General features: G+C 45.8%; 1 protein-coding gene across 3 annotated transcripts in view; it reads right to left on the reverse strand.

Annotated features, from left to right (window-relative positions):
* The window catches only part of ZFP64 (ZFP64 zinc finger protein), a gene marked incomplete at both ends in the record, with an annotated part of 73760 nt that overhangs the window by 13330 nt on the left and 42811 nt on the right, over positions 1 to 17619 (reverse strand). The window contains 3 exons of one of the 3 annotated variants that reach the window (XM_079719339.1): positions 1725 to 1787; positions 1959 to 2108; positions 7720 to 7825. In XM_079719339.1, the coding sequence (XP_079575465.1) occupies positions 1725 to 1787; positions 1959 to 2108; positions 7720 to 7825 (319 nt within the window). Of the gene's footprint in view, positions 1 to 1724; positions 1788 to 1958; positions 2109 to 7719; positions 7826 to 17619 lie in introns of those variants that run through there. The other 2 variants (XR_013811238.1, XM_079719337.1) reach the window with 2 other exon arrangements.

Consider the following 17619-nt stretch of genomic DNA (forward strand, 5'->3'; position numbering starts at 1 on the left):
GAGCACAGGCTGCGGACGCGCAGGCTCAGCGGCCATGGCTCACGGGCCCAGCCACTCCGCGGCATGTGGGATCTTCCCGGACCAGGGGCACGAACCCGTGTCCCCTGCATCGGCAGGCGGGCTCTCAACCACTGCGCCACCAGGGAAGCCCCAGAAAGCTGCCTTCATAACGATGGAGCTTCAGGGCTTTAGCTGGGCGTCTGGCGGCCCTTCTTGAAGCCATTTTCCAGCCCCCTTCATGCCTGATGTGGCCATGACTAAGTTCTGCTCATTATCCCCCTAAGTCACAGGGGATGCTGCTTCTGGGGCATGACCTGAGGGGAGGCATGCTGTGAGCCCTTCCTCCTGCTTCTTTCTTCCACTGGTTGAGAGACTGAGTTCTAGAGCAGCTGCCTTGGACCAGGAGACGAAGCTGTATGTTTAGGCCGCCAGTTATTCCACCAGCTGTGGACTATTTACTTCTTAAATTGTACTTGAGAAATAAATCTGATTGTGTTTCAGTCACTTAGTTTGGCTTCTGAGAGCAAAGCCATCAGTATCCCAACTCACACAGGCTACTACAGAGTCTACACTGGAGACCAGAGGTTGGCGAAGTTTTTGTAAAGAACCAGAGAGTGTAATACATCTTAGGCTTTGTGCAGTCTCCGTCTCCAGCAACTACTCAATAACCCCACTGTAGGGCCAGAAAAGTTATTTTTCATAAAATTGTTAATATGGGGCTTCCCTGGTGGCGCAGTGGTTGAAAGTCCGCCTGCCGATGCAGGGGACGCGGGTTCGTGCCCTGGTCCGGGAAGATCCCACATGCCGCAGAGCGGCTGGGCCCGTGAGCCATGGCCGCTGAGCCTGCGCATCCGGAGCCTGTGCTCCGCAACGGGAGAGCCACAACAGTGAGAGGCCTGCGTACCGCAAAAAAAAAAAAAAAAAATTGTTAATATGTAATGGACTTACTGTTACATTATTGGTAACAAAGCAGCCACAGATAACAGTTAGACAAGTGGGCATGACAACAGGCCGTACGCAGTGTGCAGAGCCTGGTTCGTGATCACGCGTTCCTTTGCTCCAGCATGTGTGGTTTCTCTGTATTCTTAGCAGCTGGTTGCTCTGAAGGCACCTTCGAGAAGCAACTTCACTGCTCTTATCTAAGGTTCCTATGGCCACAGGGCCTCTGTGCCCCCCTCCCCTCCCTCTACCCGCCTCCCCAACTTCACCTCACACCCATCCTGCTTCTGCTCCCTCCAAGCCTTTGCACCGCGGTTCCCTCTGCCTGGAACCCTTGTTTCTCCTCATCTGGTTACTCAGCCATCTTTCTGTTTTTCTCTTTTTTCTTTTCCCCATGCGGCACGCAGGATCTAAGTCCTGGATCAGGGATCGAACCCGTGCCCCCTGCAGTGGAAGCACAGAATCTTAACCACTGGACCGCCCGGCAAGTCCCTTAGCCACCTCTCATCATAGTTTAACCTGAGAGTCTCTTCCTCCGAAAAGCCCATCATGACCAGCCTGGATCAAATCCCCTATGACAGTCCCGGTACTTTCTCCCTCGCCTGTTAGTTACCGTTATTGCCTTCATGAGTTTTTAGGTCCCAGACCCTCCCACTAGACTACGTTTCATGAGGCAGAGAGACTGTTTCTGTCCTGCTCGCCACTATACGCCCAGCACTTCGTTCATATCCACATCCTTGGGTTTTTTCAACACTCAAGTTGTGAACAAATGAATGGATACCTACCAGTGTGGATTCTTAGATGGCGGTCCAAATCTTTCATGCCATGAACGGTTTTGAAGTGGCAACCTAGAAAAGAAAAACAGGTTCCCTTCATATAGATAACCTCAAAGAGGAAAGCTACCAGCAATCTGAAATTCTGGCCAGTCACATGCTGAGTCAGTGAGCGAACTGATGCTGAGCTCCTGTGACCGAGCCCCGTACAGAGAAGGGGCTCAGTGCCTCGAGTTTACGCTTTACCTGGATAGCAGCAGTTGAAGGTCCTCTCCCCAAGGGTCGCTGTTTGCTCCTTTGACTCAGAGGGAAGAGCTGTGACAGGGGCTTTCTGGGTATCACTGCTGTCAGCGGAGGGACAGGTTGGTTTTGGCACATCATTATCTAGTTCTGAAGCTGAAATTGAGACAATAATAAGTGTTACTTAATTTCTCAAATATGAGCACCACGGTAAGTCTTAGAGCAGGTTTGGCCTTATTTCACCTACCACCCTCCCCACAAACAAACAAAAACAAAAACCCAAACATCACAAGTTAGAAGCCACGCACACTCTGGTCTTAACAATCCTCTTCCTCTTTACCAATTTCCAGGAAGTACAGGGGACAAAGGAACATGGTATCGTGACAGGGACTCAACTGCCAAGATCCAGACTGCAAAACTTTGCAGCAGTGCTTCTCGAACAACATGGGGAAGACCTGGTACATAGAATGATTTCCGATCTGTCAGACCAGTATTTTTTATAAAATAAAGACAAATTATGAGAAAAGTGGAATAAGACAATAAAAGCCCAAACATTATTAGATATGACAGAAAGGTGGATGTCAAGCTGTTTTTAAGTGCTTACTCTCCATTTCTGAATTTATGTTGACTCAACTCAGTAACAGGTCACAGACCACACTTCAAGTGCCACTGCTTTCCAGGACAAAATGCCACTGTTTCAACTTGAAAGATGGAGGAGGAGAAAGAAAAATCAGAGAGTAAAAGATTTGAGATGGTCTGTAGTATCAGGACCTTTTTAGATCCCGATTTAAACATACTGTAAAAGCCATTTAAGACCATGGGAAGTGCAAACACTAACTGAAAGTTTGATAAGGGAATTTTTTTTTTTAAAGGTGTGGAGATTAAATTAAAGTTTTAAAAAGCATTCTAGTAGTTTACGGATGGCTATTTATCAACTGTATATGTCTGATGTGCTTCAAAATAATCCAGGGGGGCTTCCCTGGTGGTGCAGTGGTTGAGAGTCCGCCTGCCGATGCAGGGAACACGGGTTCGTGCCCCGGTCCGGGAAGGTCCCACATGCCGCGGAGCGGCTGGGCCCGTGAGCCATGGCCGCTGAGCCTGCGAGTCCGCAGCCTGTGCTCCGCAACGGGAGAGGCCACAACAGTGAGAGGCCCGCGTAATGCAAAAAACAAAACAAAACAAAACAAAAACAAAATAATCCAGGGATGGGAATGGCTGCACAGAAGAAATAAGATTGGCCACGTGTAACTAGTTGTTGAAACTGAGCATCTAGTCCACGAAGTTCATTGTATCATTCTCTCTGTTAGTAAGGCTAAGCTAGGTGAAACTGCTGTTTTTGTGGGCCAAAATGATCAGATAATTTCATAGGGTTCAATCTAATATGCAGGTTTAAAAATTTCTAAAACAAAGCCTAAGTACTCCTAGAAGATTGTAAAGTGATTTCTCTCCAAATAGATTTAAGACCAAGGTAAAAAGAGGTGCTGTCAATAGCTTAAGTCTTAAAAAATATATTAACTAGTTTATGAATTACAGGCCAGGGTCAGGGACCTTTGGCCCCAGTTATAGGAGGTGGATTCCATCTTTCTTGCTAGGTTTGTTAAGGTAAACCTTCTTACCATGAGAAGCTGTAGAACACGTTGACAAGGGCTTCAGTTCCAGGCATAGGGTTTGCTTAGCCACGTGCTAGCTGTGTGACTATTGGCAACTTAAGTAAACTGAGGCTCAGAAAGGTTATCTGTAAAAAGGTACCACTGACCTGCCTCAGAGTTAAGAGATGAACAATGTAAATTCTTGATACAGTGCCCGGCCTCCACTGAGTCAATGCTATTACAGGGCTTCAGGTAAAGGACTGCAGCTATCACATCCAAGTAGCTGTGGTGCTTGAAGCCTCTTAACAGGGTCTGAACTGACCTAGTCCCGTAGCTTTCAACTGGGGGTCATTTTGCAATACCTGGGGATGTTTTTGATTGTCATGATCATGTGCACATGTGTGCGATAGTGGCACCTAGTGGGCAGAGGCCAGGGATGTTGCTAAACATCCTATGATGCACAGGACGGCCTCCACACCTACATCAGAATCACCTGAATTGCGGGTTAAAAGTAGTTTCCAAAGCCTCATCCAGACTTAACTGGGGGTGGGCCCAGGAACCTGCATTTTTAAAGCACTCCAAGTGATATCCTCATACTACTCTTTAAGCCTTTGCTACTCAAAGGGTGGTCCTCAGAGCACTAACATCAGCATGACCTGAGAGCTTGTTAGAAATGCAGAACCTCAGGTCCCAGACCTACAGAATCTGCACTTTAACGAGATCCCCAGGTGATGCCTATGCTCATTAAAGTGGCAGAAGTATAACTCCAAGCCAGCACTACTCAAAAACCTGTGCATCACAATCACCTGGAGGGCTTGTTAAGGTACAGGTGGCTTGGGCTCCACCTCTGCAGTTCCTGACTCAGTAGGTCTGGAGTGGAGCTGGCAATTCTTCATTTCTAACAAGGTCCCAGCTGATGCTGTTGGTCTGGGGACCACATTTTGAGAATCTCTGCTCTTCGAGAAGAGATACTGGCTCGGAAGAGATGCTGCTCAAGGCCGCAGGGCTAGATGGTGTCAGCCAATTAGAACCCACACTTGCCAGATCTGAAGTCCATCACTGCCCCTCAGAGGAAGACACAAAACCTTGCCTTGTTTAGCAATTCACATGTTAAAGAAAGCCATTAAACTACTGAGGGTTTTCAATCCCACAGAAACCAAGGAAGACTGAAAAGCTGAAATCTAAGTGAGAGGCTGTAAAGCACAATGATTTAGCAAACTGACTGGGAAGCCAGGTGATAAGCTCCAAATTCCAATTCTACCCTTTACTAGCTGTGTGACCCTGAGTAAGTTACTCAACTTCCCTGTTCCTCAGTTTCCACATTTGTAAAATAAGGATTATGGCCCCCATCTCACAGGTTTAGACAAAGATTAAGTTCTTTAATGTATATACGTAAAAGAACCTTATACATAAGTCAGCACTATATAAATGTTACTGGTTTTATTCACTGATGTGTACACACGCGAGCCACCAGATTCTCAGAGTGGAAAACACACTGAGCAATGCAAGTTTGAAGACAGGTAGAAGGGAGATGGATGGGTTAAAGCTATCAGAAAACTGTGCCCAAGGCTATAAAGGGTCACTAAGGCAGACTATGGCAGAGGCATGCAGAGCCTCTAAAGGCGACTTCCTCCTTCAATTTTAAGCATCCAGGAAAGCAAGGAAGGTCAGAAGCCTACTCTCCTGAGAAAGGTACAGCTGGGGCAGAGGCCCTTCTAGTCTGAAAGATGGGGTTGGGGCCACATCTGACAGAACTCAGTTTAGCACAGCGGCCATTTTAACCCTCTGTTGATGTTCCTTTGGTAAGGTTGTTTTCCTGCCCCTCTTATGATTGAGGTGATTGAAGTCTACCAACTGACCTGCTCTGTTCTGTCGCCTCCAAAAGCTAGGTGAGTTGCAAAGCCATCTGCAAATTAAGAGTGGCCCAACCTTAAAAAAAAAAAAAAAAAAGGCGGCGGGCTTCTAGCTCAGCATCATAACAGACCTAAAACGCGTGGAGGGGGAACGTCAGTTGCAAGGCTGCTTTTCCCCCCAGCGGCGGCTGGTGTTGAGGTGCCCTGGCACCCACAGTGCTGCACAACACAGAGCACCCTCCCCAACCCCTCCAAACACAGGGCAAGGCTCCAGGAGGTGCCCTCCAAGCGCTGTCTGCAGGAAGAAAAAGCAGCCCATGGCACTCACTTGGAACAGCCCGGGTTTACTCAGGAATTGTCTTTTATAATCGCTTCCCCCAAAGACTCAACATCCCCAATACTTCCCCAATTCTTTTACAGAGGATCAGCAGAAGCCTTGCTCCCACCCCAGGGTTAAGGTTATGGTGGAACCCCACAAACCCCACTCCGGTTCCACCCGCCTATCGCCACTCTAGACCTTGAGCACAAAGACAGGATATTTTGGTTATAGTAGTTCCATCCAGCCAAGCTTTAGGTTTTTTTTTTTTTTTAAAGAAACTTTATTCATTGGAATAGGTAATACATCGTTAATAGGTATAATCCAAAAGTTACTGTGAAAAGTCTCCAACCCCACTCCCCAGCTACCCAGTTCCGTCCAAAGGCCATGTTAAGCGTTTCTTGAAACATTTTGTTTAATTAGCTATTTATCTAAAGGGTTGGTTTTCTTTGGTTTTATTTCTAGGACTGTATTTAAAACTAAAGCGTGATGCCAAACTATTAGTTTAGGAGTGACTTTGTTAAGCTTCGGCTTTCCTCCACTACCTCCTTGGGAGCGTAGGGTCATCAAAGCCCACCAGACACACCTGCTGCTGGAAGTCTGGTCCTTCTGGCAGAAGAGACTAGATCCCCCTTCTCCCTTTCCGAGCCAGGAAAATGCGCGGGAGGGAGAGAAGAGAAGAACGTTCTGCTACAATTCCTCTCACTACCCCCTTGCTAAGCAAAAGGCAGCAGCGACCCACGGGCGGGAGGGAAGGTGGAGGGCTGAGGGACCGTCAAGTAGGAACCTACATTGTCTTACCTGAGTGCAAGATAATCGGAAGGGGAAGCGCCTTGGAAATGCAGAGTCCCCGGCTCCACCCCACCCCGGAGATTACAGCAGCGCAGGGGGTGGTGGGAGCCTGAGAACTTAGCGAGTTCTCGAAGCTCCCCACCTGCAGGCTCTTCAGAAGCAGAGGTTCCAAGGCCCACCGGGTGAGAAATACTGCCCCGCGGGCCTAGGGTAGTCCGGGGTCCCTAGGCTTCTCCCGGACCCCCTCTAGCCCGGCGGCAGCCGGGGTGAGCCTGTTAAATCCCACCGCGGCACTGCCCTGCTCACTCCCCGCCCCCAACATGGCTCCACTTCGCTTACAGTAGAAGTCAAAGTCCTTATCGGAGCCCGGGGCTCCCGTCACTTCTCAAAACCTCAGTCGGACGCGCCTCCAAGCTCCAGCCTCGCTGACGCCCGAGGCCTCTGCACTTGCTGTTCCCTCTGCCTGGAAGCTCTTCGCTCGGCCATCTCCACCGCTCGCTCCCTTACAACCTCCAGAGTAGAGTGTTCCTCGACGGTGCCCTCCACGGAGAGGCCTTCCCGGGACAATCCCCTCCCAGCTTGAGGTTTCCCCCGGCGCTCCGCGCGAACACACCTCACGCTCCACCGCTTTATCTCATGTGCCATCTTTCTCGCCTCCACTGGGCCAGAAGCTCCAGGGGGGTCGGAATTCTATTCTCCTTGTTCGTTGCTGTGTCTCTCTCCAGCACCTAGCCCCAGGTCCCGGCAGAAGCTCAGACATTTTTCAGACATCCCCCCACCACCCATCCCTCAGGAAAACGCCTGGGGCGCGGGTCTGGGAGCGCCCACCTTCCAGGCGCTCAGCCCTAGCCCAGCGCCAAGGAGGTCGGGCACCCGGGTGCCGGCGCACCCCGAAGACCGCCTCCAAAGGGGTCTCAGAGCATCCTTCCAACGTGTTCGGGAGATGAACCGTCATTTCATAGCGCTTGGGGGGAGGGGGAGTGGATGCAGGAATCCCCTCGGGGAGCGACGTAATTTACCCGAGGAGGGTGAATTTACGAAGGGGGGGTGTAATTTACAAAGGTGGGGTCAGCAAGGCCCGAGCCCCAGAACTCCGGTTGGAAGCTTCACCCACCCTTCCACGCCCGGTGGCCGGGACCTCGCACCCGCGCGGCTCTGGGGAACGTCCGAGAAACTGCCTCCAGCCCCCCGGGCCGGACGTCCGCAGCACTACTCACCCGGCTCCCCCAGCACCTCCGGGGCCGCCTCGGCGAACTCCTGGCGCTCAGGCTGCGGCTCTTCGGAGCCGAGATGCTGGGGCCTGGCCTGCTTGCGCCGCGACATGGCGTGAGGACCAGGGCTGTAGCGAGTCCCTACGAGTGGCCAGCCTCACACAACCAATTCCCGGAGTTCGGAAATTACCACCCGCTCCCCCACCTCGGCCGGAGCGCGCATGTCCCGGCAATTCTGCTCCTCAGCCGAGCAGGACGATTTATCAAGAGCCCTGACGGCGGATTGGCCCGGAGCCAAGACCTCGGGACTCCTGGGGAAGCGCGGTCCACACCCGGGAAGCCCGCACCACCTGGGAAGCTCGTTAGAAATGCAGACTCTCGGGCTCTACCCCAGACCCGCTGAATCAGAATCTGCATTTTAACAAGCTCCCCAGGTGATTCGCATGCACATTTAAGTTTGAGAAACCGTATCTGCATTTTAACGAGATCCCCAGGTGATTTCGTTTGTCCATTAAAATTTTAGAAGCACGGCTCTCCTCCAATTTAATGTGCGCGCGAATCACTGGGGATCTCGTTAAAATGCAGATTCTGACTCAGTGGGTCTGGGGTGGGGCCTGAGCGTCTGTATTTCTAACGAGCTCCCAGGTGATGTCCTTGCGGCTGCTGCCGCAGAGGCCGCGCTTTTAGATTCTGGCTTAATTGGTCTGGACTGAAACCTGGGCATTGGTGTATATATATTTTAAAAAGCTTCCCCAGGTTATTCTGAAGGACAGCCAAGGTTGAGAAGCACGACCTCCACTCGTGGCTGCATATTCGAATTTAAAATTTAAATGAGGCTCGTGCATCTCCAACAACAGGGTGAACTTACTGGTCCTGGAAGAGTTGGTTAAAAATGCAGATTCCGGAAGTTTTGGCTTCAGGCGGCGGAGCCCAGGCATCTGCATTTCCATGCAGCGTCTCTCCCCCGGCCCCCTCCCCCGGCCCCCGGACTCTGGCGCCCGGGGTCTGAGACCACACGGAGGAAAGAGGCCTGGGGCCGACAGGGGCGTGGGCCCCGCCCAGCAGGCAGCTGAGGCGTGGTCCTCGGGGGGTTGAGCTAATTGGCGTTCGTGCTCAGACTGGCTGGGCCCTTGATGAGACCCGAGGGGACTCCTCCTTGCACCAGGTAAACGACATCCAACAGGGAGCAAGAAAGCCACCTACAAGCCCCAGATATTTACTTTCTTCCATTGGGGAGTTACTTAAGGCGGGGCTGTGCCGCAAGCTTGCCCGAACCTGAGAGTCACGTGGGGGCCTTGGTTTAAAAAGACCCGTGTTCAGCTCTGAATCCGTGGGGCGGGGACTGGGAATCCGTATTTCTAACATCGCCGCGGTGAGCTTTTCTGCCGTGGCTTGCTCCGGCCCTGTGGGGTTTCGCAGCGTCCTGTAATTCACCTTCTGTGAGGTTACCCTTGACAAACCCTAGGGGACTGTCTGCAAGAAGAGCATTTTTATATTTCTTTAAAAAGGAGCAGTTTTCCTCAAACTTCCCGTTGATTTTCAAGTTGTGAATTGATTGTAGGGATGTTTGTGTAAAGCCAGGTGAAGTCACTCAAGGTTAAATTTTCGAGATAAATTTTTAAAAAGCAACTTTTAACGTTTTCTTTGGGATGTGTGTATATGTGTCCTGGTACACATATATGTAAAGCTATTTCAAAACATACGTGTGTGCTTCTGTTTATCGTGTGACCTTTTGGAATGTCTCAGAAGGATCTCTAGGGGCCAATGGTTGCCTCTGGGGAAGTTGAAGAAGGAAATGCACCCAGCCGGGAGGTTGGGAGGCATCTGATACTGCTTTTTACTACTTGAGGTGTGTAACTGTGTTTGTATTTGCTATGGATAGAAATAATTTCTTCAGCTCAGGTGCACACAACTGGATTAACCAATCTTTGGTACAAGACCCGTTGTCATCCCTGATCTGTCGCTGACCTGTATTTGTCTGGTTGGTTGTTTGTTGCTTGGCTTATTAAGATATGATTAATACCAGGGAACTCACTGACCCAAGCTAGGACCTTAACCATAACCTGCCTTTCTCATATATTCCCCTTCCTCCCCTCCCCGAATTTAATAGCCACCCACCTAAACCCTTCATTCTTCATTCCTTTGCTTTTTTTTTCTTAGCAAGTCTTTTTTGCACCTACATGTATTCCTTAAATTTTAATTTTTAAAGAACTTCATGAAAAGGGTATGTAATCTTCCAGTAATTACTCCTCCCCCGCATTTATTATATTGCTAAGATCATCCAAATTATCAGTTGTTCAACCAGTTTGACTGATGTGTAATATTCCATGGTGTGAAAATATCACAGTTGGTTCATCTGCCATCCTGTTGATGGGCACTTGGGTTGTTTCCCAGTCTTTGCCACGTGAATAATGCAGCTATGATCTTTCTAAAAAGTGTCAGTTTCTTAAATGAATGTATACATTGGTTGGATTGTAAGTGACTATGTAAGAACTGATGCCACAGTGGAGGCACCAATCTACACTTCCCCCAGCAAGGTAAGAGGTACCGTGGAGTCACATCCTTTACCACACTCCGTATTGTCAGATGTCTTAATTTTTGCCAATCAAACTGACATACAATGATATTTCACTACTGTTTTGATTTGCATTTTCCTTGAATATATTTCAACAAAAGGCAAAGTAAATTATCAATATTTTCTACAAATATAATGACAGCAACAGATTAAAACTTGCTTCCTTTTTTGAAGGCACCGTTTTAGTATTTTATAATACATCCATTCAACGTTATGGTCCTAAATTAAGTTTATTACCATGTTTGGTTTTAATGGCTTGATTTCAAGGGTTATCACTGAAAAACTGAAGAGAAAAAAAAACCTCACAGGATATATAGAAAAAAACAAAGTATCATTGGCTATGCTTAAATCATGGTTCTCCCTTTTTAATCCCATTCACCAGTTACACAAACTGACTATTTTCTTTGAAATCCAGCTCGTAAATTTTCATTTCCCCTGATAATCAACCTGGGGCTTCTACAAATTAACCTGAAGAGGTTAACCTAAACTATATCTTTAACAACTGGATTTCAAACCCACTGAAGCTCTTTATTTGGAAGATGTTTAAACAGATTAGGAAATTCTGTTGCCAAATTTAAACACGCAGATAGAGGTCTTTCCAGGTGACAACTTTTCATTATTTTCAGCAACAAAATCACCTAACAAGGGAATCATGGCCAAACATGCATTTCAAATACTCACTCCATAGCATGTTTCTCTTGGAAAGCATTTTCTCATTCTTTGTATGTATATCACCTGTATCCTGATTTTTTTTTTTTTAATGGTTGTTAGGTAGTTCCCTTTCTTCAAAAAGAAAGTCAATAAATTTTCAACGCTTTTCCCTTTGTAAAAGAAAAACGGAGTATATTTGTAATTTTGATAACTTAAGTATTTTGTCAAGAGGTGAAGTGTACCTCTGAATTATAAGACGATTCTCCTGGTCATTCGACATCTTACAAAGCATTACAAAGATTCCAGAGGCAGTATCATGTCATTACGAAGCACATGGACTGGGGCCAGCCTGGGTGAGAATCCTGGCTCTTTTACCATGTGACCTTGAGAAAGCTGCCTTGTGCCCCAGTTTTCTCTTCAATAAAATGGCAATGCTAATACAGCCAGGGTGGTTGTGAGGATGAATGAATACATATATATAAAGTACATGGAACAATGTCTACTACAGAGGCAGCACTCCCTAAATGTTAAGTTATTTGTGAGAGTAGGGTAAGAGTTACAGTTATCTGTAAAAATAGCTAATGCTCATCTAGAATTGGTGGTTCCAGGAATTCCCTGGTGGACCAGTGGTTAGGATTTGGCGCTTTCACTGCTGAGGGCCCAGGTTCGATCCCTGGTTGGGGAAACTAAGATCCCACAAGCTGTGTGGCGCAGCCAAAACAAAAAGCAAAAAAACAGAAGAATTGGTGGTTCCAATGAACTTGGGACAGATATTCTGTTTTATGTGGGAATAAATTGGAAGCACACAAGCCTGTATTGACATTACTCAACTCTTCTGAGCTGCAGATTTCCATGCCTTTATACCAGTTTCTCTCTATATACTAAATGAGTACTACAATATTATTTAATATTGGTCAAGTAATTGCTTTCTTTTTCAAGAGAAATAGATAAAAACATAATTGTCTCTCTGTCCTGGGCTTCCCGTGAGGCTGAGCACCTTGCTTGGGTCGTGTTCTCCTAAAGCTACCTCACTCGACTTCTGTCGTTACTACCTAGTATTTTCTGCTGTGGATACAGGAATGAATCAAGAAATGTTTATCCAGGTAAAAGTGATGCCCCAGTGGGGCGTAAAGCTGGACAGGAGCAAATCTCACTTCTTCATCTGCCGAGAGTTCATGTATTTGTTCATCTGATGATAATTTGAGTCCAGACTGTTGCCTGACTCTGTTCCAGGTGCTGGGTATGGAGGGATAGGCAAGGCAAACAAGATCCAGCAGGGCAGTCAGAGAAGGAAGGAAAGACTGAGTGCGCAGGTCATTTCAGACAGGGGTGGGGGCCACAGTCAAGGTGAAACGGGGTGGCGAGATGAAGAATGGTAGTAGGGGCGGTACCTGAATTTCGCTAGAAGTGACCTTTGAGCTAAAACCTGAATATAATAGGCAGCCCTGGGAAGAACCAGGGAGAGAACGATCCAGGGAGAGAAAACCATAACAGCAAAAGCCCCCAGGAGATCAGCTTTCGTGTGTTTGAAGCAAAGTAAGAAGATTCAGTGACTACCTGGTTTCCAGAGAAGAAAAATATGCCTGTAAGAATTTGAAAAAAAAAAGTCCAAGCTCACTTATGATTAAAGAAGTACAAGTTAAAAATACATTGAAGTACTGTTTTATATCCTGTCTGAATATAAAAGGTAAACACAACCCCACACATATTAGTAAAAGTGAGCGTATGCTGTGATCCAGCTATTCCTCCTCAGACTGTGCATGGGCATCACTGGGGACCTTGTTAAAATGCAGATTCTGACTCCAGTGCTTCTCAAACTTTAATGTGCAGAAGAATGACCTGGGGATCATGTCAAATGCAGATTCTGGGCAACAAACTTATAAGAGGCGTTCAGCATCACTAACTATAAGGGAATGAATACTCACCATAAAGTCCTCCTTTTTTTCGCCTATCAGCTCAATAAAAATTAAGACTGCTGATAACATCTATTTTTACTAAGAGTGAAGGGAGATTAGTCTTCTAATGCATTGCTAGTGGGAGTGTGAATGGCTATAGCCACTTTGGAGGGCAATCTGGCAATCAATCTTTAGATATGCCCTCCCAATGGTTTATCTCTTCTTCTATAGAGAAATGCTTGCACATGTGCACAAGGGGACGAGTCCAGGGATGTTTGTTGCAACACTACTGTCATCGCAAACAACTGGAGAAACAACCTAAGTGTACAACAATAGGGGAATGGTTAGATTCAACTGTGGTTTAGCCATACCAGGCAGCAAATAAAAGTAATCAGCCAGTTTTATGTTTATAGGGATAGCTAGAGCTCCAGCTATACTGCATTGAAGAGGAAAAGTAAGTTCTACGTAGATATAAACACATATTCAAGTCCACATATGTTTTCAGTGGTGAAAATGAAAATCCAGAGGACAAAAGTCCTGGCAGGATGCACACTGGCTGAGTTAAGCAAGGTGGCGGCAGGGAGTAGATTCAGAGGGGAAGGATTGGAGAACCTAAAATTTCCATAGGTATGCGTAAGAGAACATTATCCTTAGTAACATTTTTTAAAAATAGGGAGTGTGTTCACCTACTACTTTATGGTTAAAACTTAATAATTAAAATTACTAAATTATGGTTCTATCATAAAATAGAATAAATTCTTTATGACTCTAAAAAGAATAATGTATTTCTCTGTGCACTGATGGAATATTTTCAAGATGTATTAGGTGAAATATTCAAAGGACAGAAAAGAACACAAATAATGCTGTTGTGTGTATGTGTATATATGTATGTAAATACATATATGTAACAGTATCTCTCTATATAAAATTTAACATATATACATATATACATATACACACATACACACATAAACTTGTGAATGCAGAGGAGACCAGGTTGCTGGTAACATGAGTTGTCTCTGGGGACAGGACAGCAGTATTTGTGATGCAGTTGTCTGAGTGACGGACATCTTGCCATATACCTTTTTACAGTCTTTTAAGTTTGAAAATTTAAAATTTGGCACACATACAAGAATGTATAAAACATAAACGTGCAATTTAAGGAATAACACCTGAGTAACCATCAGCACCGTAAGATACAGAACATTCCTAGTACTAAAGAAGCCCTTCACATATTCCTATCCATCAGCTTCTCCTTCCTTCTGCCACCTTCTTCCAGGATCGCTAATTTTGTGTAATAATTATTTAAAAATAGTTTTGTCCCCTAAATACGTTGCTTAGTGTTGCCACTTGTTGAACAGTATGACTAATTTTCCTTCACTTGCTCCTTTAAGCCTGTGAGAGTCAACACGTTGCTGCAGGCAGCTGTGGTTCATTCACTGTCACCCTGTGAATATATCACACGTCATCTATACCTTCATTGCCAGTGGGTGGTCTCCAATTTGTAATTATGAGCAACATAGCTATGAACATTCTTGCACAGCTTTCCTGATTCACATGTGTAAGTTTCTCTAAGCCTAGAATCTGCATTTTAACAAGATCCCTTAGTGATTCTCATGCATGGTAAGTTTGAGAAATGCAGTATGGGAGGAATGCCTGGATCAGAGCATATGCTTATGCTCAAATTTCCTAGGAAATGCCAAACTCTATCCCAATGTGGCCATATTAATTTATATTCCCATCAGCATATATAACTTTTAAAATTAAAAAAAAAAAGCTAGTTAAAAAGTCACTAGGGCACAGTCTTAGTTGAAAATGGAAATAACCACGATACAGATCCTCAGTTCTTCCTCCTCTTTCCTTTCTCCTCCCCCAGTGCAGCCCCTTCCCTTCATGGATTAGAATTTGAAATGATGAGATGAAATACTGGAAGAGGATACTGTATAAGCAACAATGTGGATCAGGACCTTTATAGTGAAAACAGCCTCCAATTCACCTGCTAACACCTACAGGTTTGGAAGTTCCTGAACTGTAGAGGAATGTTATCCAAGAATAGGAATTCTAAGCTTCTAGATGTGCAGCTGGGTGTGGCAGGCCTGAGCTGGTCAGTTGTCTTACCTACTCTTGAGAAAAATGAGTTTCCAGTCCTTTTCTGGTGACACTGAAATCTCCCAGACCAACTGTCATTTTCAGGTTCTTTTCGTGTTCCATATCTTACGGCATACAGTCTCCCTGACTGACATATTCTACCAGGGCTTGTTCCAGAACCATTCACTTGTTTACAAACATTAACTGGGTTCTATCTGGGTGTGAGGTATGATACTAACATCTAGGAATGCAACAGTAAGCCTTTAAGGAAGTCACAGGGTAATCAAGAGGAAAAATAAGTAAACAGACAGTTACAATACAGTGTGATAAAGACTCACACATGCTGTATTAAAAAAGAAAAGAAAAAAAAGACACAGTGGTCAGGCAAAGCTTCCTGCAAGAGGCAGATTCATAACCCCAGAGGTGTAGGAAGAGCAGGTCTTGGGCAGACAGAGAAATGAGGTGAAAAGGGTTCCAGGTAGAGGGAATAGCTTGTGCAAAGACCAGCTAGGGCACTTTTGAGGAACCTCGGTCTGGCTGGAGGTGGGCGGAGTGCTGGAGACAGGACATGGGTAGGCAGTAGATGCAAGGGCTTTGTATAGCAAGCAGGGTATAATTAAAGCATTTCCTATTTCTCCTTTCCCCTCTCTCCCTTTTAAACTTGGACATATCCAGAGGCAGATCCTAGGCCTGGCTTGGGAAGGTTACTCAACCTCTCCTAACCTGAGACGCAACAACAGTGGTGGTAGTGATGACTATGACGATGACAATGAGAAGAATATTCACAGAGGCTCATCAGGTGCTAAGTAGCTTTTAGAACATATTTTACGTATATTATCTCACCAGAGTCCAGCTCTTCAGAGGTGTGTGATTTTGAACAAGTCTCTAAACCTCCTCAAGCCTCAGTTTCCTCATCTGTAAGATGAGGATAATAATTCTACCTACCTCAAATGGTTTTTCTGAGTATTAAAATGGAAATATATGTAAAGGGATTGACAAATAGTAAAGAATCAAGTTTATTAGTTATTATTATTTATTATTGGCAGCCATCTACCTACTACCCTTACACTATAATAACTTTAAAAACTATTTAAAAATGTAATAACCATTATTCTATATTTTATTGAATACCTACATTGTGCCTGACTGGTTTGGGTGATTGATATACCCATCCTTTGGACCAGGATTTGGCAAACTATGGCCTGTGGACCAAATCTGGCCCACTTGCCTATTTCTGTAAATAAGGCTTTATTGGAACAGAGCATCATGCATTTATATGTTATCTATGGCTACTTTTGTGCTAGAACTACAGAACTGAGTAGCTACAACAGAGATGATAAATATTTACTATCAATTATTTCTGTTGAAACCAGCAACTCTTTCTGTTGCTTTATAGAATAAACTTGCTAACCCTTGCTTTTGGACTTATAACTTTGACCAAGGTCACGGGGTACTGTGATTGGCCAAGCATGGGATACGTGCCCTCCCCTCATGAAGGGGGTGTGTTAGCCCCATTTGAAGCATATAGGCTGAAAGAGGGGGTGGAGTGGATCCCCAAGGAAAATCTGGAAAATGTGCAGAGAAGGAGATAGTTAGCAGAGGGATCCGAGGCTCAGGGCCTTGGCAATGAATATTCATGGTTTTGTCTAACCATGCTACCCTCCTTTCTTTGTCCCCTACTAGTTCTGGTAGGGGTGCCACTTATGGAAAGCCACTGATGGCCAGATGAGTGGGCCACTGACCAGGATGGGCTCAGCCTAACCCACTGTATCTTCCTGACCACAGATGTGCTCTGGCACTGGGCACACCATTCCTGGCGTGTTTATGTACAAAAGCAGATACAGAAGGACTGCCCTCTGGATTTGCTGCATTGGGCTGATGTTAAGTTGGGGTTGCCAACTGTGACCATAACTTTCTAGCAAGTTTACAAAACCCACTTTAGGAGGAAAGAATAAGAACAAGCAAAGGCCAGCAGTGAAGAGCATGATCATGAAAAAAGAGGCTACACACGACCATCTCCCTGGTTTAGGTTTCAGGGTCCGGGGAGCAGCCCTGAACCCTGTGCTTCTTTCTTCGATTTTGGAAACTACCTAGTATCTGTCCAGGAAGTCTTCTTACTTCTGCTAGTTTTAGTGTGTTTTCTGTTCCTTGTAACCAACAGAGTGCTGGAAATATGTGGTCAAGATACAGACAAAGGCCAGAGAGGAACTCCCCTCACCTAAAGTCAGGAGGAAGCAAAAACCCTACGGAAGTAGAAACCATGAGGTGTGTAAAAGATACAGAATAGAGGGCAAGGTGCTGAACAAAAGAAGCCAACCAACCAACCAAATGTGGAATAGCTGAGTTTCATTTATAGCAGAGAAAATACCCAAGAATTCTCATAACTAATACATTTTAGTTCCAACTCTGATCTCCTGCACACCTGGTGGTCAAACGTTTATTGTTACATCATAATTTTTTTTTTTTTTTTGGCCTTGCCATGCAGCATGCGGGATCTTAGTTCCCCGACCAGGAACTGAACCCATGCCCCCTGCAGTAGAAGCACAGAGTCCTAACCACTGGCCCACCAGGGATTCCAAATGTTTATTGTTTTGTGTTGCAGATACCTTCATACATTTCTGTTATTACCTGGGTCTTATAGGCATTTAAGCCCTGGTTTAAAAGTCCCTTTAGGAATGAACTAGTTTTGGACTTTCC

Source organism: Hyperoodon ampullatus (genome assembly GCF_949752795.1).
Source record: "Hyperoodon ampullatus genome assembly, chromosome: 14".
NCBI lineage: Eukaryota > Metazoa > Chordata > Mammalia > Artiodactyla > Ziphiidae > Hyperoodon > Hyperoodon ampullatus.